Here is a 25,851-nt window from a genome sequence, read left to right as displayed (position 1 = left end):
TTCACACAGATAATCTATAGCTTTATTCATTATAGAGAGACTTCTTTGTAAATAATGTCATATCAGATGCCCAAAGTTCTAGAAACTGAGGCGATCGTCACACCAGATTTCAATGAGACTTCCGCAGAGTTATGCAATTTCTTTAAAGAGCTTTCCATCCTCTCTCTCAAAACAGCCCCATCTTCAAAGAGGAATGGTAGTTTTAGATAAAATTGATGCAGCAGTTTCTGAAATTGTATGGTGCAATCCCATGGCCGACATATCAGACAATCCCCACACACAGAGCGATTGGGTGGCCAACCACCAGATATGCCGGCACCCCCCTCCGGTATAGCAGCGATATCGTACCAATCCGTCGGATCGGCTGCTATATCACACAGTGTATGGGGGCCTTTAGTCATTTATCAACATTCTGCCACTCTTTATACATGATTTCCTTCATAAATTAATGCACTGGAAAATATCTGCTTTTTTTAGACCTGTTTTCAAACAGTAAATCCTGCACATCTTCAACATTCTCTTTATAATCCATCGACTTATATATATTTTTTTTTACCAGACTATCCACAAAGTCCAAGTTACATATCCTAGCACTGTCTTGCTGCTCAAGCATCAATTCAGGCGGAAAAGAATCATAACAGAAAAGAAATATGCCCGCACTCAGTTTTACCCATTTTAAACACACAAGTCAACACTTAGTTTAATACAATTATATTTAGGAGTGTTATTAAAGAGGAACAAATAAAACTATACATTTTCATATAATGAATGTTTATTAGAAAGTATTATTTAAAATATAAGACAAATCAGTTTTTATTCAAAGGGAATGTGTGCAGTGTTTAGGGCAAATCCAATCTGAATACCAGATAAAAGGGAATGTACAGCAGGTTAATAAACCTGTTATTCTTATAGCAATAGTGTCCACAGTATATTGAGTGTAGAGGTTGGAGTCCAATAACTTAAAACAATATTTAAATTAATACACAGATGTAGATCAGAGGTCCTCGTGAACATCCATAGAATCCTGTACTGTACTAATTGTAACATTCTTTTCTTCATCATCTAAAGAAATCAAATACAACAGCATAACTGAATATTGATAACCAAGTTTCTCCAACTGATTCATTTTTCAGAGGTTGTTCAATATTTTTACAATTATGGAAAGCATTTATTTTTATTTCAGCTAAAATTTGATAAGAATGTTGCAGCAATGGATTAATGAATGAAATGAAAGATACACAATTAGCTTTGGACCCACGTGCACCTAAATATGCTTGGGCACGTAGATGTACAGAACGAGTTACAGTGTTAATGTAGGAGAAGCAGTTTGCACAGGCAGAGGGGAGGGATTCTGGCAGAGCGATCAGGAGCAGGCCAGTGGTGTACCTTGTATTGTGGAGCAATGCAGTAACGCTATTTCAGTTTTCAGAACATGATTATAGTTTTTAGATAAAGAGATGGAATAGATGGATTTTTAGGGGTGTTCCTTGCTATGTAAATGGGTACATGAGCATTTCTACTCCACAAAATTCCTGAATCATAGAGCTGTCTACAGGATCCATTCTATACTTGGGACCTATTCTGTGCCAACAAACATGCAGCAGTTGGCAGAGATGTGCATTTAAAAGAGGCACTTTGGGCAATGTAATAAACAGCTTCAAAACACATTAAACTGCTACCTTTAATATAAAAGTCCTCGCACTCTCACACCTAAGATATGCCAAAGATTGGCTCAACTAAGTAGTATTTAATTAATGTAAAATATGAAAACTTTAATAAAGCTAACTGAAACTAACGATTTTTGGTGGTAAATATAGTAAAACATAGGAACTCATTGCACAAAAATCAAAACAAAATAGTAATCAATGGTTGTGAATTCAACTATTTTGCTTTTAGCTACTTTGTTAAAGGAAAACTAGGGTTCTATGTAAAAGACAAATACAGAGGAAAGATTGATACATTTCCTCCATATCTACCAGTTACTTTGCATGGATGTCTGTTAGGGAGCATGGGCAGAAGAGGTGTATGTCCCATATTCCCATGTGGGCCAGTCAATCGCATTATCACAAGAAGACACATTGGCCCTCATTCAGAGCCACTCGCTAGCGGCAGTACGCTCGTTCCGAGCGATGTTCGCACATCTGCGCATGCATACGGATCGTTATACGCATGCGCGAACCAGTCAGTGCGGCCGAAATTCATGTGCTCGCAATATAGCGAATGCCTGCTATTTTGAGTGACAGAATGAGGCGTATGTGGGTGGTAACAGGGGAAGGTGCTTGAAAATGGGGAGTGGAGATCCGAACGCAGGCGTGCTTAAAGGTCAAAACGGGCGTTTTATGGGTGTGCATAATTAATACAGCAGCGTCATTGACCACGTCACTGGGTTATTTTATAGCCAGAACTGCTCGCAAGATTGTGGTAGCAAAAACCAACCACAAGAATAGCGAGCAGTTCATACGCTGGTCGATGTACTCGATTAATCTAATAAATAGCGGACATGACGTATGGTGCGAGCGGCCAGGGGGCGTTTTTAACAAATAAACGAGCGTATGTTTTGCTCGCTCGTTTAGACTTAGAGGTGTGAACAGACTGCAATTTGCGAACGGATCATTTGAATAGCCACCCCTTGTTTTTGAACGAACGACCGCAAATTGCGAACGGCTCTGAATCAGGCCCATTATCTCACACTTGCAATTGCAGGCTGGATTGACCCTTGCCATATGCTTATTATAGTGATTATCATCATGAGCGTGCAGTTGAACCAACCTAAACTTGTGACTGGAAACATGCATATTTACGCTCTCCGACCAACTCAACATAACCCACAATAGTTCAGACTTGTTCTCACATATCATTGCCTAAATGGCAATGATCAGTTACAGATCAGTTACCCCGCTTTACTTTTGGACACACTATAGTAGATATTTAACCAACCAATGTAAGAAGATTTACCCTTTGGGTTGATTAAGTTTTATTTGTTTTGGTGTAATGCTTACCATGAATTCCCCTTTAAATTACAGGCTGATTTTGGGACAGGAGTATATAACATGTAGGATATAGGCCATAGAATGATTCACTCTAGTATGTTAGGATGGAAGTTATTTTACCCAAACTAACCCTTTGGTCATTGTGGAGAGTATTTGACTCTTGACACTATCGCTAACCTCAGAGCCAACACAGACACAAACCAAAATGTTCTGTAAATAAATGTTAGCTCTAGTTAACATATCTGGATTATTAAATATTACCTGTTTTTAAAATCTCTACACATTTTCCATCCTTCTCTTCAAATCCTTCAGCACAAACACATTTATAGCTACCAGGTGTGTTCAAGCAATCCTCATTTTCAGATGTACACACATTCTCAGAGTTATCACATTCATTAATATCTGCAAAATGAAAATATATATTTGACATTAATAAGTAAACAAGAAAATAGCAGCATAAAAGGTAAAGAATGTAACATGTAAAATAAATGCAAAAGAGTGTATACAAGTATAAACTTATTTATAAGAAAACATTTTCTTTCCGTTTTACAGCAGATTAATAATTATGCTAATCCAAGGATATAGAAAGAAAAAAAGGCATCTGTTGCACCTTAAACCTAAAGCCAGATCTTGAGTCCTTCTGCAAAATCTAGAAATAGACATAGGGCATTACTTCTAAGGTTGTGATGCATCTTCACTAAATATTTCCTTGCATCCCATAGAGGTACAAAAGAAAAAGAGCAATTATTACTTAATGCAATAAAGCTGTAGCTAGACATTGAGGTGATGCTTAGGAACACAGGTTGAGAATTGAATAGTCCCCAGTGTTTTTCAACCACTGTGCCATGGCGCAGTAGTGTGCCGCGAACGGTTGTCAAGTGTGCAACGGGGGAGAGCTGCCTTCACTTCAACTGCAGGCCGGGGCAGTGCTGGGCTCTGCTGGGAGGCTCAGGCACAGGGCCGTGACCTATGGAGATGCAGCAGGTCACATACTTGGCATCGTTGTCCTACCAGCCCGCCTGCACACCCGCCAACCACTGTGAGTGAGCAAACCCAGCCAACAGGGACAGGGACAACAGTGAGCTCACTTCTCAGCTACCGACAGAGCGTGTTATTTTTTTCTGCGGGGAGCAATGTGATTGTTTTTTTCTGTGGAGGACTGATGGTGTGCCTTGGCAACTTTAAATTCTTGTTCGGTGTGCCGCGAGTTGAAAATCACTGCCATAGACTTTTGAAAATTAGTTACGAGTAGACAGAATAGGCCTGAGAATTATAACATTCAGGCATCACCAAACTTCGGTTGGGTATAAACACTTGGATGCACTTCCACATTTGATCACCAGACAGTACCTCCCATAGCGCAAGGTGATATTGCCTGCCGATCCCAGATGATCACCAGACAATACCTCCATAGCGGCAAGGTGATATTGGCTGCTGATCACTAGACAATAGCTACAAAGGGGAAGTCATCATTTGAAAGAAGTAACGCCCCTCTTTCAAATATGTGTTCTCCCGAATACATGGAAGCCAAGTTGGGGGGAGATCTTCTCCCATCCCTGGACTCCTTGATTGTTTTGTGTTGTAGGGGATATTATCTGGCAATCACACCGATCTCCAGGCAATAACTTCTATGTGGATTCCTAGTTAGAAAGAGGAGACATCCACTTAGGTACTATGGTTGTGGGGACATAGGGACTTAAAGTCCCTACAGAATGCTTTTCATCCATTTTTTTTTCTACTAAAAGTGTAGTCACTTGCCCATATGCATTACCGGTGCCTGCACTATCAAGATCAGTGGGGGTATGGTGTTTTTATTTGGAATTATTATTCCTCACACCAACTCCATCACTATGGAGGACAAGTGGGGCTCTTCCAATTCAGTCTTAATGTATATGCGGAGGATGAGCCCCAATTGTCCTCTAAAGAAAAGGGGTTATTCAAGTTGCATCACTAAGCTGTTACAAAGATCTGTTGGGTATATTACATCAATGAATATGATCTTTTCACTGGGCACACAAATATCTTAAAGCGGTCCTGTGGCAAAGAGACTGTCACATTATATAATGAGCTTTGTGCAATTTACCATGCTTAGAAGCGGACAATTATTTATTGTGGGATTTCAATAAATTATTGTCTATTTGTATATGTAAAAGAGAAAAAAAAATTTAAGAAAATGTAAGTTACAACAAAAATAAAAAAGTGTAGATTAAGTATCCTCATGTGCTTACCTGACATGACATGTTTTATACAAAATGAGCTTCTAATAACATTAGTATACATGAAAAATCTCAAATGCATAGAGCTCGACACTTTAAATGTGCACTCTTTTCAGCCATTTGGCCCAAGTGTTCTATCCTTCAGTGGGATAAATAACAGGAAGTGTGCTGTGCATAGGAAAAGGTTTCCTCACAATCAAAATGTCCTCACATCTTTTCAGCTCACATTGGTGGGTTTTATCTAGGGACTGCAGCCGCCACCCCCCTTCCTCCCCCAGTAAAATCCACCAACCCCAGTGAGTCCGTGCACTGGTTTCACTGGCAGTGGCTTCCCATTGGAGGCCAGGACATCTCCGTCTGCTGACAGAAATCCTGCCCCCCCCCCCAACAACGGCGACACGGCCTCTTCCCTCCCACCAATGACGGCGACACTCCTCAGTTTTGGAAAACAGAGACAGAGACAGTCACCGTCCCCAAACGGCACAGACTGTCAATTACTGACAGGCTGCTGCCGCTCTGCATCCAATCACGTAGGACCCATTCTGCACATGCGCAGAACGGGTCCTGCGCATGCAGCTCGGATCAGTAATGCATGCAGGAGGCAAAGCTTCCGTGCAGCTTTGCAATTCCGTCCAGTGCTGAATCACCCCCTATGATTGGCCTTTGGCTTTCTTTTAGTGCTTTTTTGGTGAAAGGGTGTTGTTCTAGGCCCAAATAGTCGGAGAAAAAGTTTAAAGCCAACTAAGTTGGACAATAAGGATACCAAAAGTGCCTCATATAAACAACTATTCAAGTTTTTTTAATGTAGGCATATATTTTTTTTTCAAGTTTTATATTCCAATTGGAGGAGCTTAAAAACTATTACTGCTCCCTCAGTGTGTGTGATTGTGTGTTGTTCTTTGTAGATTCATTGGGCAAGAATCTCCCTGGAGGAGCAGCTTTCTTCATTGTCCAGTTGTCTCTATTATTGTTGCTGCAGTGCTTTTAATAGTCGTGTTGCGCAGACCAAGGATATATAGATAGATAAAAAAAAAAAGCTCCTTGAATGTTCTTAAACTAGTATGAGGTCTATTAAGAAAAAAACAAAACATGCTCGTTTTTCATCATGTGCACATAGAAATGGTGTCTAATTTTTGTGCCTCATACATGTAAAAACTATTCATATCACTGTTTGGTGAGTCTATGGTGCTGTATTTGAAATGAACAAATTTGGGTTTAGTGTATGCTGCTAGGTATCTGACGAATACGGAGAATGAATTTAGTTGGCAACATAATAGGTTCTATAGGTTTTTGTTAAGGGTCCATGATTTAATGTTTCTAAAACAAGACTACAAGAACCTTCTAAGACTGTATTCTACCAGCAAGACATATCTTGCTGCTATTCCGCTAATGGGTGGCCAAGGAATAGTCAGTCCACTTGGTTCCATAGTTGTGGTCTCATTTTCAATTTTCAGTGACAGACAAGATTTTACAATTAATTCCTGGAAGAATTTGTCTGCTAAAATATTCTTGTTTTCTTATATAAAGTTTTAAAAATAAGCGGCCTCATGTGTTATCTGTATCTTAGGAAGAGTCTGGTCTAAATCCCAGCCGTCAGAACAGTGTTCAGATCTCGTGGCTCCAATTAGCAGACCATGAATCTTGTGAAATACGTCGTAATAAAACAACGTCAACCATGAGCTATCAATGACATATACTGTAAAGGTTCTTATTATAAACACATTCTTATAGAATCGTTAACCTTTTAAATTCCAACTCTGTTAACATACATTAACAAGCAAACAAACATAAATCTTCCTAGTATCTGACATGTGAAAATTAAGATTTTTCACATAACATTGCTTATGTTATCAAACTCTCAAAATAAATGGCATCCTATAGCATGCATGCATTCAGTGACAGGCTGATAAAAAAGGATATAGAAGTTGGCAAAAGTACACATAACAATAAACTTACCTGTACATTTGTCATCTTGTAACACATACCCAGCAGTGCATTCTGTACATTTATCTGCACCCTCACCAGAACATCCGAAGCAGCTTTCATCACATTCTAGTATTAAACAAATCAAGTTTAAATCATTGTATATACACATTATTACACAAAATTACCATTAAACATAATGAAATAAAATGTCAGTATTATCAATTAGATGTACAGGGTTTGCTTAATATAGAAGTGCATTACATTACATTAGTCTTCCCACATCAGTTTGATACGAACCTTACAACACTACTCTGTGCAGCTAGAGGAGCCTATGACCTCGATTCCTCTCCTAACATCATAACATATGCAGACTTGTCCTCATTAGCAAAACTACGAGTGGACAGGTCGTTGTGTCCTACTCATTTCCTGACATACCATGTTCTGCTGGGAACAATCCAGATGGCCGGATTGGATACAGGTAGTTCTAATACCAACCACTTGAACATTCTGTTAGAGGTGAAGCGCGAATACAATAAGATACTGTGAACCTAGTCAAATTCACAGGAGAAAACAGAAGGGCACTCAGAAATAAATGGAGAAAATGTATGAAATGCTCACTTTTACATGAAAAAGATCCTTCTGTATTTTCACAATATTGGTCCTCTTTACAAGGAGATTTGTTGGCTGCACATTCATCATGGTCTATATTGAAGACAAAATGTTAGCAACGTATAAGATTCAAATTAACAAAAGTAAAAGATTGTGTAAATAGAAAGATTAGTATAAAGCAGTGATCACCTAGGTGATATGTATACATGGCTTCTGACTGTGGTGACATGCATGAGGTTCCAGCTGTTCTTCATAGCCTAGCAATCTATTTAGATTATTATGTACAGCTCCTGGCTGCTCGATAAGGTCAAGATGACATTCTCTAGAGCACATTATGTTATATACAGGATGGTGTACTTCCCTGGTAATCGTGTGGTCCCCTAAAATCAGAACTGTCCCACCTAAATCAGTACAGTTGGGTTGGTTAATGTTAACTACTTTTCTTTCTGAAATAAAATGGCACCAAGTGATACAAACCTACACAGCTTCCATCTTCTTCCACCCATCCATCTTTACATGCTTTACAGTCCTTATCAGATGGCCCATTACATGTTTCACAGGCTGTATGGCAAACTAGAAATAAAAGTGACATATATATAGATTTGAATTTTGAAGTGATACTTTGCAAAATGATTAGTAAGCTTTGCTAAAAGTCTGACATAGAGGTACATACATTACTAGTGCAAAAACTGTGACAGTGCATGTGTTTCCACTTCATATTAGGGGATATTAAACCACTGCCTCTCTGGTGACAGAAATGGTTACATTTGTATGAACATACAACATTTTTCCATGCTCATTCCAATCTAGATACAGCATGTTTTCATAGGATTAAACAAACTGCTACGTGGATATTAGTATTGGCTGATTCTCCTTTATTCAGCAAACATCAGGTGCAACTGCTTCAAGTAAGTTCTAATGAATTTAACGGTGCTATATTAATAAGCTCACCACATGGAGACTTATGAATGCAGTTTTTTTCTGAATCTTATTTAGTGATGCATTGAAGTAAAAAGGAAACTCTATTGTACTGTCGCATGAGAGAACTTCATTTGTTAAAATGCAGCATCTACCTTAAGCTACACTCAAGGATGATTCAGAGACATACGCAAAGCCGATGGTTTGCTCATGTGGAAAAAGTGTCCTGTGAGATCGCTCACAATGCCCCCAAAGCTGCAGCACACTGTTTATGGGAGGCCATGGGGGGGAGGGGGGGGGGATTTTACAAACTGTGGCCGTAGCTTCCCCATCTCAGCAATTCCGTTGCCTTATTCAGATGAGCGAAGACTGCGGCCTTTACAACCAATAGTCGCAATGGTGATTCCGATGCTGCATCTTTGGACGCAGCATTCGGATCTGTGATGCTGGCAGGAGGCGTCTTTTTTCATCATACGCCTCCTGCTGCATTAACATATTCCCGATATTGAGCACAGGGGACTCACTTTTAAAAAGTAGCCGGGTCCCCGGGGACGCGCTGTGCTGTGGCCAATCCCTGACAGCTGGCTGAAGCACAGCGCGTCCCCCTGCAGAGAAAGAGACAACGCTGTTAAATTCAGGCTGGGGGTAATGCATAGGGGGATTACGACTGGGGGCAATGCATAGGGGGATTACTACTGGGGGCAATGCATAGGGGACTACTACTAGTGGCAATGCATAGGGGGTCAACTACTAGGGGCAATGCATAGGGGGACTAAAGGGCATTAATGTGCGGAATAATGTGTAAAGGCCGGGCATGGCTGTGTGGCATCATCTGTAAGGGGTAGTACTGCATGGCATAATGTGTAAAGACTGGGCATTAATGTGCGGCATAATGTTTAAAGGCCGGGCATGGCTGTGCGACAAAATGTGTAAAGACCGGGCACTGCTGTGTGGCATAATCTGTAAAGGGCATTAATGTGCGGCATAATGTGTAAAGGCCTGGAATGGCTGTGTGGCATCATTTGTAAGGGGTTAGGGGAGCTCCGAGAGGCATATATGAGGAGCTCTAAAAGCATAAATTATGATGGGACCCAAAAATGGTCGGTAGGACCCCATTTCTTTTAAAGTGGAGGGTCCCTGGGACCCACATATTTTGTCACTCACCGCGATCACTGATATGTTAGCACCGCTGCTGCGTCTAACAGTGTCCATCTCTGAATCAGGGCCTCAGTACATGAGCTTCTGATTTTTTCTAACTGGGAAAATGGGACCTGATAACACTGTGGAAACACTCTTGTAAGACAGGGAAATTGTGTTTTCCCACTCCCTTCTATGTGTCACTTAGCACCAGTGGGAGTCATACTGCCCATTTGACCCAAGCCTTCAGCAGAGGAAATGGACAGGTCACACAACTGCATAAAACAACGCTACGGGCAAAATTTACTAAGCGGCGGTTTGATGGCGGTTTCTATTCTATGCTAAACCCCGGCGGTTCGGTGGCAGGTTCTATTCTGTTCTAAACCCCGGGGGTTTGGTGGCGGTTTTGCAGTGGTTTCTAAATGACAGCCCTGTTCTATCCTATTCTAAAATGTGTTTTGATGGCAGTTTTGCAGCGGTTTTTGGCCTTAGTAAATCTGCAGATAGCAAAACCGCTGTCAAAACACATTTTAAAATAGGATAGAACAGGGATGTCATTTAGAAACCACTGCAAAACTGCCACCAAACCCCCAAGGTTTAGAACAGAATAGAACCCGCCACCAAACCGCTGGTGTTTAGAATAGAAAAGAAACCACCGTCAAACTGCCGCTTAGTAAATTTTGCCCTACATGTGTAATTATAGATTTAATCATAGTGCAGAGTTGCTTTTATGGGTTGAGGATCAAAGTATATTTAAGATTTCAAGACAGATTGCTATCATCAATCTCTTCATATCACAAGCAATTTGTGTCTGCTGGTTTCATGCAAAACGAAGATCTAGATTAGTTCAACAATGCTTTACATTCCACGTGTATGTAAAACAACAGCTGTTCTACCTGCATTATCATTCTGCATGCACAAAATTGTAACCTTTTCATAAATCTGTATTACAATGTAAATTATGGTATATGGTCTATAGATCTACATGAAAAAGGTTGACAATGTCTAGATAGACACCAGGAGCCAAATGTAATAGGGTGAGAGTTTAGAAAATGTGAGAGTTTAGCAGTAAACTCTCACATTGGTCGAGTTTTTATCTTTAAAATGGGATAACATCTGGGTGAGAGTTTAAATAGTGAGAGTTTTTTTGAGTCTAAAAACATGTGAGTTTGTATGTTCTCGGACTCTATTACATTGGCCGAGTTTAAAAAGTTTGACAGTTTACTGCTAAACTCTCACATTTTCTAAACTCTCCCCCTATTACATTTGGCCCCAGATGTTAGAGAGAGACAAGAGGTCAACTTGGAAGAAAGTCGACTGGTGCACATGGTCGACATGAATATGGTTGACTTTTTTTTTTTTAAGGTTTAGGCACTTACCGGAAGGATAGGCACTTACCCCGACAGTTAAGGTTAGGCACCAGGAGAGAGGGTTAAAGTTCTACACACTAAACAATATTTTGAACGACTGAACGATAACGATATCATTCAGTCGTTCACTATATCGTCCAGTTTGTATGCAAAACGATGAATGATAACGACCAACGGTGCACACTCCCGCAGGTCGTTGGTCTCTGTTTTTCATCGTCCGAACATGCAGGCCAACCTGACGATATTGTCAGGTTTTTGCATGTTCAGGGAGGGAGGGAGCCAGACACTGAACGATATCGTGCATGATATCGTTCAGTGTTTGAGCACACACCTGTTAGGGAAACACTAGAAGATATCGCTCATGCAGCGAATTGTCTAGGGTTAGACACTTACCGGAGGGTTAGGCACTAAAAGGGACGGTTAGGGTCAGGCACCTATCCCAACGGTTAGGCACCAGGAGGGAGGGTTAGGGTTAGGCACTAACGGGAGCGTTAAGGTGAAGATTATGGTTAGAGAGAGAAAAAAAAAAACATGTTGACCATTTTCAAGTCGACATTTGGACCCTGTCGACCTTTTGTCTGCCTAACATCTGGCGTCTATCTAGACATTGTCGACCTTTTTCACGTATATCTATTATACCACATCCGCAAATGATAGGTGTAAGTAGTTTTCAAAGATTTTAAGTAAAATATACTATATCAGCTAATAAAATGGATCACTTTAGTTTATGTATAGCAAAATATAAGATATGGTTTAAAAACAATACATGATAAAATAATTTTTTAATGGCACAACTCAGAAATATAGAACATTGAACTAGAGAGAAGTGAAGTTTTACTCCAGTTTACTTCAATCTGCATTGGCTGCTAGACTTTGTTCATTACACTGGCAGGATGTGGCCGAAGTGTTACCAGCCCTACTTACAACTACACTGGCAGGATGTGGCCGAAGCGTTACCAGCCCTACCTACAACTACACTGACAGGATGTGGCCGAAGTGTTACCAGCCCTACTTACAACTACACTGGAAGGATGTGGCCGAAGGATGTGGCCGAAGTGTTACCAGCCCTACTTACAACTACACTGGAAGGATGTGGCCGAAGTGTTACCAGCCCTACTTACAACTACACTGGAAGGATGTGGCCGAAGGATGTGGCCGAAGTGTTACCAGCCCTACTTACAGCTACACTGGCAGGATGTGGCCGAAGTGTTACCAGCCCTACCTACAACTACACTGACAGGATGTGGCCGAAGTGTTACCAGCCCTACTTACAACTACACTGGAAGGATGTGGCCGAAGTGTTACCAGCCCTACTTACAACTACACTGGAAGGATGTGGCCGAAGTGTTACCAGCCCTACTTACAACTACACTGGCAGGATGTGGCCGAAGTGTTACCAGCCCTACCTACAACTACACTGACAGGATGTGGCCGAAGTGTTACCAGCCCTACTTACAACTACACTGGAAGGATGTGGCCGAAGGATGTGGCCGAAGTGTTACCAGCCCTACTTACAACTACACTGGAAGGATGTGGCCGAAGTGTTACCAGCCCTACTTACAACTACAACACGCAGCAGAATTAATTGACGACAGCAGTTGCACCAGCTTTAATCTTTCTATAAAATGTGAATTTAAAAATACATATTCCGCAGCTGGGTGCAACAAAGGAAGAACTGGCTGATTAAATCACCGGAACATTGCACCTGACCAAAATGGCCTATTCTGCCATGACTTGTTTTGTGCAAAAGTTTGCAGGAGTTTTGCTTATATCTAATAGAATCCCAGAAATAGTTGATATAGAATAGATAGTTTGAGAAAAAAGACCATCAGTTTATCTAAAGCTGGTGCACACTATACGAAGTGTGTACCCAGCAACAGAACGACGCGATGTAACAATATATATCACGCCCGGCATACACACTGCACGATCCAGTGTACAACCATGCGATATATCCTTACATGCTGCATGTCACAACATGGCATCGTTCATTGCATGGTCTCATCTGCTTATGGCACATTGCGATGAACGAACCTCGTGAATGTACAAACGGGTGTACAAACTATAGGATCCACACGATATAACGTTCCGTTACGCGACGGAAGATATATTGTCTGACGGATCAGAGTGTACCCAGCTTAACATGTCAAATTAAAAATATGGCAGCAAATATAATAAAAACACAGAAGAACAAACAAACAATTGAAAAGACAATTGTATGCAAAACACTACCTTTCCAAGTATGTACCTGTTTACAAGGGCATTTAATTTGTGTTTATTTTTAAACATGCATGTGAGATAAAAAAGGAAGGTATCTTGTTGAAGCCAAGCATAGGTAAACACTACTTAAAAGTACATCATTGCATTTACAATGCACTCCAATGAGGTGAATACTTGCTTTTAGCTGCATAAATGCACTGAAATTAAGAAGCAAGCAAAATAATGCAGTGCAGCACAACACAAGTTAAACTTACATAAAAATGCAAAGGTGTTAGTATAAATGATTTATTTTTTCACAACGATGTAAAAAAACAAACAACTTTCATTAAAAATGCATGTTATTCACATAATTTTAACACCAGTGACTACGTAGCTTTAATTTCAAAACCTAGAATAACTTAGTTTGCTACAGGTTGTTTACATTAAGGGGCATATTCAATTAGCTGTGGGGCTTATCCCGGGTGTATAGCCTCAAGCTTTAACATTCGGAGCTATTCAACATAAGCTCATTTCTTCCCGCAGCAAGCACATGGCTAATCCGTATTAACACATAGAATTCGTGTTAAGATCTCAGGAGTTATGAGTTAACAGGTTCACAGCGGCCACGGTAAGTGAAAAAGCCCTACTTACTGTGGATTTCTGTTCACACCCTCTCGCACCACAGGAAGGTGTGAACAGACGTCCACAGTAAGTGGAGCCTGTGGCTAATTGAATATGCCCTAACTGTAAATCTTTTGCTATGACTGAAAAGCAACATCACTATACTATGTGTTCAGATAGTGTAAATAAAAAATTACCAGTACAAACCGCATGGGTGTCATTTTTCTCAGAACTGTAGTATCCATCTGCACATTCAAGACAAAATTGTCCAGTATACCCTGCATTACAGCTGCAAGATCCATCTCCGCCCCTGGTGCCATCACCACTACAAAAACCATTCCCGTGACATGGCCGTTCTGATCCACCAAGACAAGCTAGAACAAAGTGTTTCAAATAATATTATTTCTATATTAAAAGCTTAACACTATCATACAAAAGTTTCAATGGGTTGATTTTTGTTTTCACACTTTAGGAAATTCATACGCGTGTCTAAAAAACAAAAAAATAATGCCTTTTAGTCTTTCATTGTTTCACTGCTAACAACTATAGAAATTAAATAAAGTAACAATATAATTCTTTTTAAGTTTAATATGTGTAGTAGTATGCAAAATAGAAAAGAAATATGCATATTTTTGAAACTAATGCAATAAATATTATCTAAATGCCAAACATGAAACAGCACAATAGCCACAATCATAGAATATGAGAATTCTCATCTTATTTCAAACATAGTAAAGCTCTACATAACGAGTTTGGCACTACAGACATTCAGAGCAAATTACACAACATACCCAAGTTACAGCTGCTTTTGCGAGAAATGGGGTGGAGTGTGGCTCCTGCTTCATATTTGCAAATCGGGACAAGAGGGCGGGTTGCTTATATCTTATAGGTCAAATTTGCGAGTGACAAAAATGTAAAATAATATTTAGTATGTATCATTTACCAAAGCAGTCAGGTCCATACATTCCAGGAGGGCAGCAAACGTGAATAGTTTCAATGCAGAACCATTTCAATAAATCTGGATGCTTCTTCTTCCTGTTAAGTATCATAAGCCATAGTTTTTAGTTTCTCAAAACTGGAAAATGTCTAGCCTGCTCTACTCATATTTGTTTCTACCTTTCTTACTACTACTGTATAAGATTTAGAATATGGGATAACCATAATTAACTCAAAAAGTGTGCAATACCCAATATCCTTATATATATATATATATATATATATATATATATTTTTTTTTTTTATTTTTTTTAATACCATTATAAGTATGGAAGCGATCTCCAGGACTGTTACAAAAATAGCTAAATAACTATCAATAAAGACCAAGCTTTGCCTGAGAGGGGATGAATGTAGGTTATAAATATACACTCCTGGGAAAGAATCTCATGTATAATTTAATAAATCACATGCAAGGGAAGTAATATGACAGCCTGGAGGTCGGTAACCTATAATCTGCTGGTAGATAAAAGATGCACCAATGAGCATACAGATGAATAAGAATAGCAAGGATGGAATTTTATGATTCCCATTTAAATAAATGTCAAAGTGAAGTAAATAAAATATAACTCGACAAATCTACTACTCTGCTAAGCCAATTCCATCTTCAGAGCAATAGTTAAAATATTACTGATAACTTGTATTTATTCTAATGATGAACTATAAAACAAAAACATTAACAGATTACTTTGATTAAAGGCTATCAAATAAATGCACCCAAGAACATGAATATCAAATGTTCTCAAATAATTAAAGAGGAACCCCACATTTAAACATTAATATGCAAAGTTAAATATTAAGCATGAAATAAAGTAATGAGACAGCCTGCTGGACTAGTTATCATGTTCAGAATTAAAATAAAAAAGACTATTTGGGTAGATAGGAGAAAACCAGTGTCCTCTATAGTCCCTGGAAGCTCTTTCATGTACAGTATATGCCTGGGTCTGACCAGGATACACCTAATCCTCTCCTTTGCAACTGGATATCTCAAAACAACTATATGAAACTTTTTTAAATACACGTTTATTCACAACAGGCTCTCTAAATTTGAACCTCAAATGTTTAATTTCTATAGAATCAGGTGAAGGAGGTAATGTCTGAAGTGGATACATATTTACAACTACAAAATAAATGATAATAAAAGCACTCCCAATTCCATAAATCAGAACAGCAAAACCATAGAAAGGTACAGTGTAAGATCGTGGCCTACAGCACCGAAGTAATTAGAATGAGAACTTCCCCAATATTGTGCTAGTAAACATCCCTTCTGACTTTTCTTAGTTTTCATATCAAGGAACATTTAAGAGAAAAATGAAGTGTCCACATAAGGAATGCTTAGCTTGTTCTGCAATCTTTCTGTACTGGAGAATGTCAAAGAGCATGCTCAGGCGGTCACATTATGGGCGCAATTTAATCAAGACCGATGGCCACAGGATGACAGTGTTTTCAACATTTTCACAGCAACTCGCAGCCACAAACATGACAGATTTTCCTTTGCAGCAGGGCCGGCTCTAGGGGTGTTCGACCTGATGGGTCGGACAGGGGAGCCACCCATAGAGGGGCGCACCCTTCCCCGCTGTTCCACCCGTGGGCCGAAGTGGCCCGCGAGTGGTCAAATCGGGGGGCGGCGGTGCCGGGACCCATAGTCTGAATAGATGCTGCGCACATGCGCGCGGCATCCATTCAGTGTCGTGAGAGGGCTGGGGGAAGCCCAGCTAGTGGGGCTTCCCCCAGCCTGACATTATTTGGAGGAGTGCCATGCGGGTACGCCCCTCAGATAATATCACATAAGGAGGTGTGGCCTATGGTAATTAGACCACGCCTCCAAATTTGGTCGCTAGGTGCAATAAGGAGCGCAGAGAATTCGGCCAGCACAGGGCGTTATTAGCCCTGGAGCCGGCCCTGCTTTGCAGCCCATAGAAGTGTGCTGTACTGTAATTATCAGCAATGCACACATTACACAGAATTAAATTGCATTCTCTACTGGCAAGTACTGCAGGAGACTATTGAACAAAAGTCCTGAAGCTCTTTACATCTTAACATGGCTCTGCAAGGGGAGGCAGAAATGAAAGCAAAAGAGCTCATCAGTTGTGTCTTAAGATTATTTTCAAATATATAACTTTTTGTATTTTCTGAGATTCGCAAACATTAGCTTAGGTGTTTTTGTACGCTTTTCTTACTTACTATAGAGCATACTAGCCAACAAACAGCTCCCTCCTTCCGGGAGCCAAATCAGGAGGGTAGGCAAGCTTGCTATAGAGCACAGATTTCCTAGTGTTCATTCTAGCACCCTGCACCTGTCACAACCCGTACAGTTCCTCTTTCCTGCCTGGGGTGTCACTCTCTGCTCTGGTGTTTCTAGTACACTAAGCTGGTGCAACAAGCTGCTGAGATACAGCTAGAAGCACCAGAGCAGAGAGCAACACCCCAGGCAGGAAACTGCATGTGTTGTGACAGGTGCAGGGTGCTAGAATGAGTTTTAGTATAGGTTCAGTTTTGCTGCAATACCAATTTCACAAGAGTATGGTGAGGATGACTGACATATGACCTTCAATGTTATATAATAGCTGTCTGTAACTAGACGGAATTTATTATTATTCTGCTTTGTTTATATGGCACCACAAGGGCTCCGCAGCACCTTACAAATTATAAACAGAGACAGAACATTGCAAGACATGGACATGGTTTATAAACATTGCTGTATTGGCATTCATAATACCAAAACTAAGCAGCAAGGCAGCAGAAGCCAAGGGATAGCACTGTTGTAGGCAGTGGGGAGGAGATTATAGTATAAGTAAGGGGAGGAAAAGCACATGCGGGAAGAGGGCCCTGCTCGTGAGAGCTTACAGTCTAAAGAGGACGTGCAGCCAGAGAGGGGTGACACAGAGGGCAGAGTGTATACCGTGTTTTGCATGTTATTGTATGTCCCTTGTACTGAAAGATGGGGGGAAGCTAATGAACTGTATCATGCAAACTGCAATAACTATACAGTATTAATGAATAGACTCCTAAGAGCTAACCTAAGAAAATTAATTGTTACGTCACGCTTCGGACACTTAAAACCACCTTTTTACCTCTCTGGTGCCTGTCCAGGATAGCACAGAGGTCCGCTCACGCTACACATTGCTCCCGGCTGGTGCTGAGGACTACTCCTGCCCAGTCTGCTCAGTGTCCTGTCACTGAGCATGGAGATGGCTCTCTGCAGTCACTTGCTAACAGCGTGTCTTCCCAGCATAATGGTACACAAACTGCACTCCAGAGTTCCCTCAAGAATAACAGTATGGGTGCGGTCATGTTGGACTCTGTCACCTGATGCTCTTCCTCCACTCAGAGCGCTGATCCCAGAGCAGCTAATCGCAGTATCCAATCCCTGGATATCCACCCCATAAATTCCATTCCCTGACTGGCCCTCATTGACAAAAGTCCAGGAATGATGATGTTCGTCCATGTAAGATGACGTTTTTGCCTCTTTCTGAGTTCCGTTTTTTTGGAGGGAAAAATCCGAACTCAACGTGCAAACTCGAACCTGTCCGAGCCTGCACATCCCTAATTTATACGGATGGTATATAAATTCCCATGGATACACAATTACAATGATCAGTTTGCATAATTATGTAGAGAAGATAAAGGGGTCTAATTACTAAGCAGTGTTAGGAGACAGAGTGAAAAGTGGTAAGTCTGTGATAAGGTGCCAGCCAATCAGCTCCCAACTGTCAGCTCACAGCCTGTGTTTGAAAAATGACAGTTGGAAGCTGATTGGCTGGCACCTTATCACTTTTCACTTCTCCTAACACTGCTTAGTAAATAGACCCCTATGTCTCCTAACACTCCTTAGTAAATAGACCCCAAAGAGTAGAGAGCACTGATCATATAAGCTTACAATTTATAGGTGTATAGCTGTAAAAACATATAGATTCTGTGTCGGATGGCAGGAATTCCTAATACCACATTGCCTTTGTTCTTTCTTATAGCTGCATACCCTGCTAAGAAGAACAACTAGCTAGTGGCCTAGTGGTTGTCTTGTGTGCAATGTTATGTGGTGAACACTGACTTATCGAGATACAGGGGGAAGCAAGTATAAATATCACTACTGTTCATGTAGCTAAGGACAGTCTAAGCTCCATCCATAGCACAGCTGTAAACCTGTGAGTCCCTTGTTTTCTTACTATTATAGCATGAAATGTTCTTCAGCTTCAAGGAATGCCTATCATCATTCTTCTCAGTACTTACAGCTTATGTTGTTATTATTATTATCCTTTATATGGCGCCACAAGGGTTCCGCAGCGCCTTACAAAGTACAAAAACAAAGTACAGAAACAGTTGAACAGAACAAGAAAACAGTGACATACAGTACAAGACAAGTACATGTCATTGCTGCAACAGTAGCAGGATGAATTATTTATGGGAAAAATGGGAGAAGGGAGGAACGCAGCACAGGTCAAAAAGAATAGCTGGACTGGGCTCTTGAAAAAGCCTTCTAGACGAAACGCACGTTGGGCCACGGGAGCACTCCGGATCACACGGACCGCAGTCCAGGCTATTCTCCCTCTCCCCGCTGAGTGTATCAGTTAGAGGTATTTCTGTCCTACTCTTTCTTCACCAGACTCTCATCAGCTGCCGGCTTTGTCATTCCCACCCTGCAATACAGCGGCAACAAGGGGGTTACACTGCCCGCGCTGACAGCAGAGAGAGTGCTTTCTATACTTCACTGTGCTATTGGACAGGGACTCTCATTCTCAGACCAATGCAGATGTAAGACTGGCAATAGCAGATCCCCATTCCCTTGTAAATGCACAGGCACTTTTTTTCTAATTAATCTATCATGGGGCAATTCATGGTTAATGAGGGACGCCTCATATTTATTTTACAATCATAGTACTGTCAGGTCTGTGTCATTACTGCATCCATTAATATAGAAAGTAATTGATTAATTGATAACATTTATGTCCACATTTGTTTTCATTTTCGCCTTCTATACTTTTTATCAATTAATAATGTGTTCTACCAAACAACAATGTATGTATTTATATTAATGTGAATGATGTTATTTCACTTGCTCAAGAGGATCAGCTTCACAATATATTTTTTGTGACTCATATGTGTATTCTTATCTTTGCACTAGTGGAATATTAACACTTTGCATTGGTTCACCAGTGGAATCAATACTGGATGGTATGACAATAGTCATTGCTTATTTGTGCACATATATTTTTACTGATTGTGTTTTTATGATACCCACATAAGGATCCCTTTCAATTGCACCAGCACTTTGACATATTTTGCTGCTAATTTGTATGTCAACACATACTTTTATTTTTTGTTTGTTTATATGTGATCACCAATTCATTAATTATTCAATATCGTTACATCTATTTAATGACTAGGATATATCTCTTTAAGGGACACGTTTTAATTGCACTAAGCACTTTGACGTCTCTTGCTGCTAAATCTGTATATAAATATACTGTTATATTTTTTTGACCAAGTACAATTTTTAATCAGTCATTGCTTATGTTTGCACATACATGTTTACTGACTGTTTTCTTGATACCTATCTAAGGATATCTTTCAATTGCACTAGCACTTTGACTTTTCTGCTGCTAATGGGTAAGTCAACACATATTTGTATTCTTTGACTATATGTATTACCAATTTATTAATCAACTATCAATTTAATGTCGTTACATCTATTTAATGGCTAGGATATATTTCTTTAAGGGACAAGTTTTGATTGCACTAAGCACTCTGACGTCTCCTACTGCTCAATATATACTGTTATACTTCTCTGACCAAGTTCAATTATTAATTCATTATTCATTGAGTTATTGTTTTCCTAATCTAATTTGATGATTACATGATGTATCTGAGCTTTATCTTGTTTTAAATTTATCGAAAAAAAAAGTGAATTATTATTTTTGTGATACAGTGTGCCCCAAACAAAGGAGTTACCTTTTTCTTTCCTTCTTGTGAAAACAGTAGCAGGGTGTCAAGAGTTAGGTGCTGTTGTAAGGAGTAGATAATATAAGTAAAGGAAAAAAAACCACATGAGGGAAAAGGGCCCTGCTCGTGAGAGCTTACATTCTAAAGGCAGGGGCGCCGAGAGGGGGGGAGCGGGTACAAATTACCCGGGCCCGGGCTTCCTGAGGGGCCCGGCGGGGGCCCGGGTCCGACGCCGCCCCCCCCTCCCTCACAGCAGCCCAGCACACAACGTGTGCTGAGCTGCAGTTGGAGACTGCTCGTGGCTGCTGAGCAGCAGCCACAGCAGTCTCCTATGCCTGTGCGGGGGAGCGATCACACTGATCGCGCCCCCCTGGCTTTGCGCCGGGCTGAGGGGGCTCAGAGCGCCCCACTCCACGGCGCTGCAAATCTTATTTATTTTTATTTTTTCCGGCAAGGGGGCGTGGCCACACCTCCCGATATTAGGCCACGCCCCCTATTACCGGGGCCCGCCTTGGCTCTTGGCGGCCCTGTCTAAAGGGAAGGGGCAGACAGACAGGGGTGACACAGATGGGGTGGACAGAGGGTTAGGATGACATATGGGTGGATTCCTATTTTACAGTATGTGAGGAAGTCATATGGAGTAAGATTTACACCACTGACATTCTACTTTACATGACAGTATTTGTAGGAGTCTGTGGAAAGCCATGGTTGTTAGTTCAGTTTACGTGAAGTTTGATGGGTAGCTGAAGCCACTTCATCAAGGGCTATTTAAAGAATTTGGTTAAGGTGTGAACCAGCAGTCTCAGGTAAATGTAGAAATTTGTGAAAGTAGTTGTTGTAAAGAGATGTTCAGATGTAAAATAATGATAAGTTGTGATAGAGTGTGGAATCCATAAGGCACATTTATTGATTTGGAGGGTGATGGGGGACACGTGAGGTTTGCAGGATATTTATTCCATAGTAAATCCACTGTATGTGTGTGGGGCCTGGATTTGGTGATATGTCACCAGCTAATAAAATCAGGAAGATAGAGAAGTAGATATAGTTGTAGGTGGTGTGTAAACGTTTTTATAGTGACACAATGTTCTGTGCATCTTCTAGAGCTATGTACAATATCCCCTTAGTGTTATGTCCCACAAGCATAGGAAGCAAATGAAGACCAAAATGCTTCCAAAACTTACATTTTAAACCACCATTTCTCAATTTGCTCTTCGTGCTCTTCTACCATGACATTGCATGCAAAATCACTGCTGTCACACAGATTTTCTATAATCTCCACAAGGCGTATTTCACTGTAAGAAAAATATACAATCAACAACATAACAACAACTTTAAAAAAAAAAGGAAGATGCAATAAAATACCAATATGGAATTTACTAAACCACTTTCTAACAAAGTATGTATCTGGATATGATGGATAGTATATGTAATGCACATGGAGAATGTGTAGGATAATTTGTAAAGGTGTTAAACATCACAATGTACGTAAAACATATCTGTGTGAAAGATACTGTATATGGGGGTCTGTTCATCATCGATAAATTGCCCGGTAACCAAAACTTACTGGGCCATTCATCATCAGGGGTCCGATAGGATGGCGCTTGTTCTCGGATCCCAGCTCCTTCCTATGGGAAGGAGTTCCGGGGATGCGAAGAGGGATCCGAGCGATCGCTCCACCACCTCCTCACTACCTCCCCGGTGGCTGTTCGCATGCGTGGCCTCAAGTCACGCATGCGTAGCCGGGATGACGGGGAGGCAGTAAGTAACGCAGCAACATCTGTAGCTGCGATACTAACCAAGGGGACAGCGGCTTTTCGGAGCCGCTGTCCCCGCACCAGAGCAATGATGAATTGCTCCGGTGTAATCTTTCCCCCGCTGCAAGTTGGATACTTAAGTATCCCTCACAGCGAGTCCAGTACTAAATCATCGGAGGCCATACAGCCTTCGATGATGAATAGGCCCCATAAACATAATAATGAATCTGAGTACTAGTTATGAAGTGATACAGTAATAAAAGGATATTTTCTTAAGCAATTAATGTTTATTTAACAACAAATTAGCTAAACACACATTTATTGTTTAAGCAAATTTCCTGTAGTGCCACTTTCCTTTTATTTTATTACCAGTTATTTATATAGCGCACACATATTCCGCAGCGCTTTACAGAGAATAGTTGGCCATTCACATCAGTCCCTGCCCCAGTGGAGCTTACACTCTATGTTCCCTATCACATGCGCACAAACATACACACTAGGGTTAATTTTGTAGGAAGCCAATTAACCTACCAGTATATTTTTGGAGTGTGGGAGGAAACCGGAGCACCCGGAGGAAACCCACGCAAGCACAGGGAGAATATACAAACTCCGCACAGGTAGGACCGTGGTGGGAATCGAACCCATGACCTTAGTGCTGTGAGGCAGTAACGCTAACCATTGTAATATAGCTAAGATATTTCAGTACCTAGTTTCATATTTTGATAAGGTTTTCTCTTCCCAAGCAGTATTTCCTCCTCCAAAATTTTTTCTTGATGTATCTTCTAAGCCCTGCAAAAATTACGTGAAATAAACAATAAAATTAGTACAGATAGCAAAAAAGTTAGAAAAAATAAATAAAACAATGTTCTACAAAAGTGTACAGAATTTAATATACTAATAATTTGCTAATTATTCACACACATTAGAGGGAACTCTGCAAAAGCTTAGTAATGGAATTATATAGGTCAACATGTGCTAAGGAAAAATTAATAACGTGAAAATTTAGCACTAGGGGTAGTTATCAAAGCTTGGATAGGTTATGAGAGATAAAGTACTAACCAATCAGTTTCTAACATACTTTTCAAGCCTGTAAAAAGTTAGAAGCTGATTGGTTAGTACTTTATCTCTCACTATTTAATCTCTCTCCAAGCTTTGATAAATACCCCCAGCACTTATGCTGGGCATACACGGCAAGATAAAATGTCTGTCAGACCGACAGACATTTTATCTGGCCGGCTGCCAGCCGCAGAATACACTGTGAGAGAAATCTCACAGTGTATAACCCGACATCTCCCACGGGGGCGGAGCGCAGGAGACATTTCCCTGTTCCTTCCGTAGGAAGGAACACAGGAAATGTCTGTCTGTCGGCCGCGCTGGGCATACACTGCCCGATGCGGCCGACAGTTACCGGGTAAATATCGCATCGGACGGGCATGCTGGACAATCCAGCATGCCCTTCCGAGCAATATTTAACCCTTGGTCGCCCCCCCCACGCTACAATTATCGCGGCGATCCGCCGATATCGGGCGGATCATCCCGATAATTGCAGCGTGTATGGCCAGCATTAATTATGTCCCAGTTTACACTGTTCAATTGAAACTTAAATAGTAACATAATAATGTTTGGGCAAATATTATGCTAATGAATTCTGAGTAATGTGGCACACTATTAAAACATTATCTTGTAAAATCAACATGTAAATGGTGAATAGATTATAGCATTTTAAAAAAACATGTTAAGAAAAACTACCGGATGTCTGCAATGCTTTATGTAAATGAATATTAGACAGACCATATTTAATGTAATAACTACAAATAATAAAACCCAAAGTACTATTTTCCCCAAATTATTTCCATTACAATGATGTAAAGATATAGTGAATGACAGTATAATTCTGTAAACTTACCCTAAAATAAAACCTCAGTCATTGCATTATTAAAGAATGTCCTTCTTTACACTATAGTATACAGTATGAGGGGAATGTAACTTCATGAATGTACTTGCACCTATATAAAAGAAGCCATTGGCGAAGTAACAACTCTACTGATTTTCCAGCAAAAGATCCTGATGATCCTTATGTCTTATTACCTTAGAGAACCTGTCCACCAACTGTCTGCAGGTATCACAGGGGTCCTTTGATGCTGTAGATGTAGAGGAGGCACAGAGCACAATGAGCAGCCAGGTGGCCAGGCGCAAGGACACAGCAGCAGCCTCGGCTCGAATTCCCATAATGGGAAGCTGGTGAGCAGCGCACAGTGACACCGGCCACACTAACCCGCACACAGTGACAGAGCTGCCCACTCAGCGCCGCCGGCCTCAGACTGCAGTCACTATACTACACTACACTAGCAGCATAACTGATTCATTACTGGCGGCTGCTACCCAGATTGTCACTTCCGCGTCCGCCCTCCGCTCTTGGATTGGTTGCGTGACACCCTCGTTCAAGATGTGGACCAATCTGCGGTCGACACGCTTGGACCAATCGTCTCCCCACGCGTACGGACTAGTGATTCTACGGAGGCGGCTGCTGTGTGGCTGCGGTTATTAACTCACACGCACCAGGGAAACTAAGATGCTGCCAGCTACTGTGGTGCCACAAGTGCCAGCATGGCGCCTAGTCCCGACTCCTTACTAGCAGCTTTAGTAGCGCAGCAGCTGAAGGGCCATAGAGGGCAGTGGATGCAATGTACAGTGTGGCTGACACCGAATCAGGCAGTCTCTCCGCCAGGGGGCAGCATAACATTGTGCCAGAGAACTAGAACAAAACCATTCAGACATAGATAGGGGCCCATTTATTATTAACTATTTGCGGCATATTCCCTGAAAAAACACCCGTTTTTGGAGGTTACCCGCAAATATAGTAGTCACACATGATCCCCTCCAATCCGGACACAAGGCAGTGACAGCTCCCGCACGGGGGTTGGGCTAATGTGTGACTCCTCTCGTGACGTTTCATGGTCTGCTCCGGTCTCTCAGTGCCCGCTTCCAACATGGCCTCCGGGGAGAGAGGCTGCGGGAGACGCCGCTGCCTCCTGCTGCTCTTCCTCTCCGCGGCCGCCTTGCTGCACCTCACCATCTGCCCGTTCTCCAAGGTGGAGGAGAGCTTCAACTTGCAGGCGGCCCACGATCTCCTGTACCACCGACTGGACTTAGAGAAAGTAATAACTCCCCGTCCAGG

At 41.2% G+C, this 25,851-nt stretch overlaps 2 protein-coding genes across 3 annotated transcripts in view; one reads left to right on the top strand and one right to left on the bottom strand.

Moving 5' to 3' along the window:
- Window positions 1-790: 790 nt before the first annotated feature.
- On the bottom strand, window positions 791-25,287 carry CRELD2 (CRELD disulfide isomerase 2). The gene is made up of 10 exons (XM_088457603.1): window positions 24,762-25,287; window positions 23,380-23,462; window positions 22,101-22,211; window positions 14,930-15,021; window positions 14,184-14,360; window positions 8,219-8,314; window positions 7,751-7,834; window positions 7,163-7,258; window positions 3,252-3,392; window positions 791-1,062 (listed from the first exon to the last, which is right to left on the bottom strand). The coding sequence occupies exons 1-10, from the start codon at window positions 24,900-24,902 to the stop codon at window positions 995-997; spliced, it is 1,089 nt and encodes a 362-aa protein (XP_088313729.1). The 5' UTR covers window positions 24,903-25,287; the 3' UTR covers window positions 791-994.
- Window positions 25,175-25,851, top strand: part of ALG12 (ALG12 alpha-1,6-mannosyltransferase) — a 33,333-nt gene continuing 32,656 nt past the window's right edge. The window contains exon 1 of one of the 2 annotated variants that reach the window (XM_088457602.1): window positions 25,175-25,831. In XM_088457602.1, the coding sequence (XP_088313728.1) occupies window positions 25,628-25,831 (204 nt within the window). In that variant the 5' untranslated portion in view covers window positions 25,175-25,627. The remainder of the gene's footprint in view (window positions 25,832-25,851) is intronic. The other variant, XM_088457601.1, reaches the window with a different exon arrangement.

This window comes from Taudactylus pleione, unplaced genomic scaffold (assembly GCF_031769625.1).
Source record: "Taudactylus pleione unplaced genomic scaffold, aTauple2 ptg000041l, whole genome shotgun sequence".
In the NCBI taxonomy this organism is placed as follows: Eukaryota; Metazoa; Chordata; class Amphibia; order Anura; family Myobatrachidae; genus Taudactylus; species Taudactylus pleione.
The sequence above is the reverse complement of the archived record's forward strand: the minus strand, read 5'-3'. Positions and strand labels throughout refer to the sequence as shown.

Bases quoted from the DNA above. Each gene is read 5' to 3' on its own strand.
- CRELD2 (XM_088457603.1), bottom strand. From the start codon at position 24,902: ATGGGAATTCGAGCCGAGGCTGCTGCTGTGTCCTTGCGCCTGGCCACC. The intron at 8,315-14,183 runs GTAATTTTTTAT...TTTTATTTCTAG, and splicing joins CACCCATGCGGTTTGTACTG to TTTGCCATACAGCCTGTGAA. The intron at 7,835-8,218 runs GTTTGTATCACT...TCTTCAATATAG, and splicing joins AGAAGATGGAAGCTGTGTAG to ACCATGATGAATGTGCAGCC.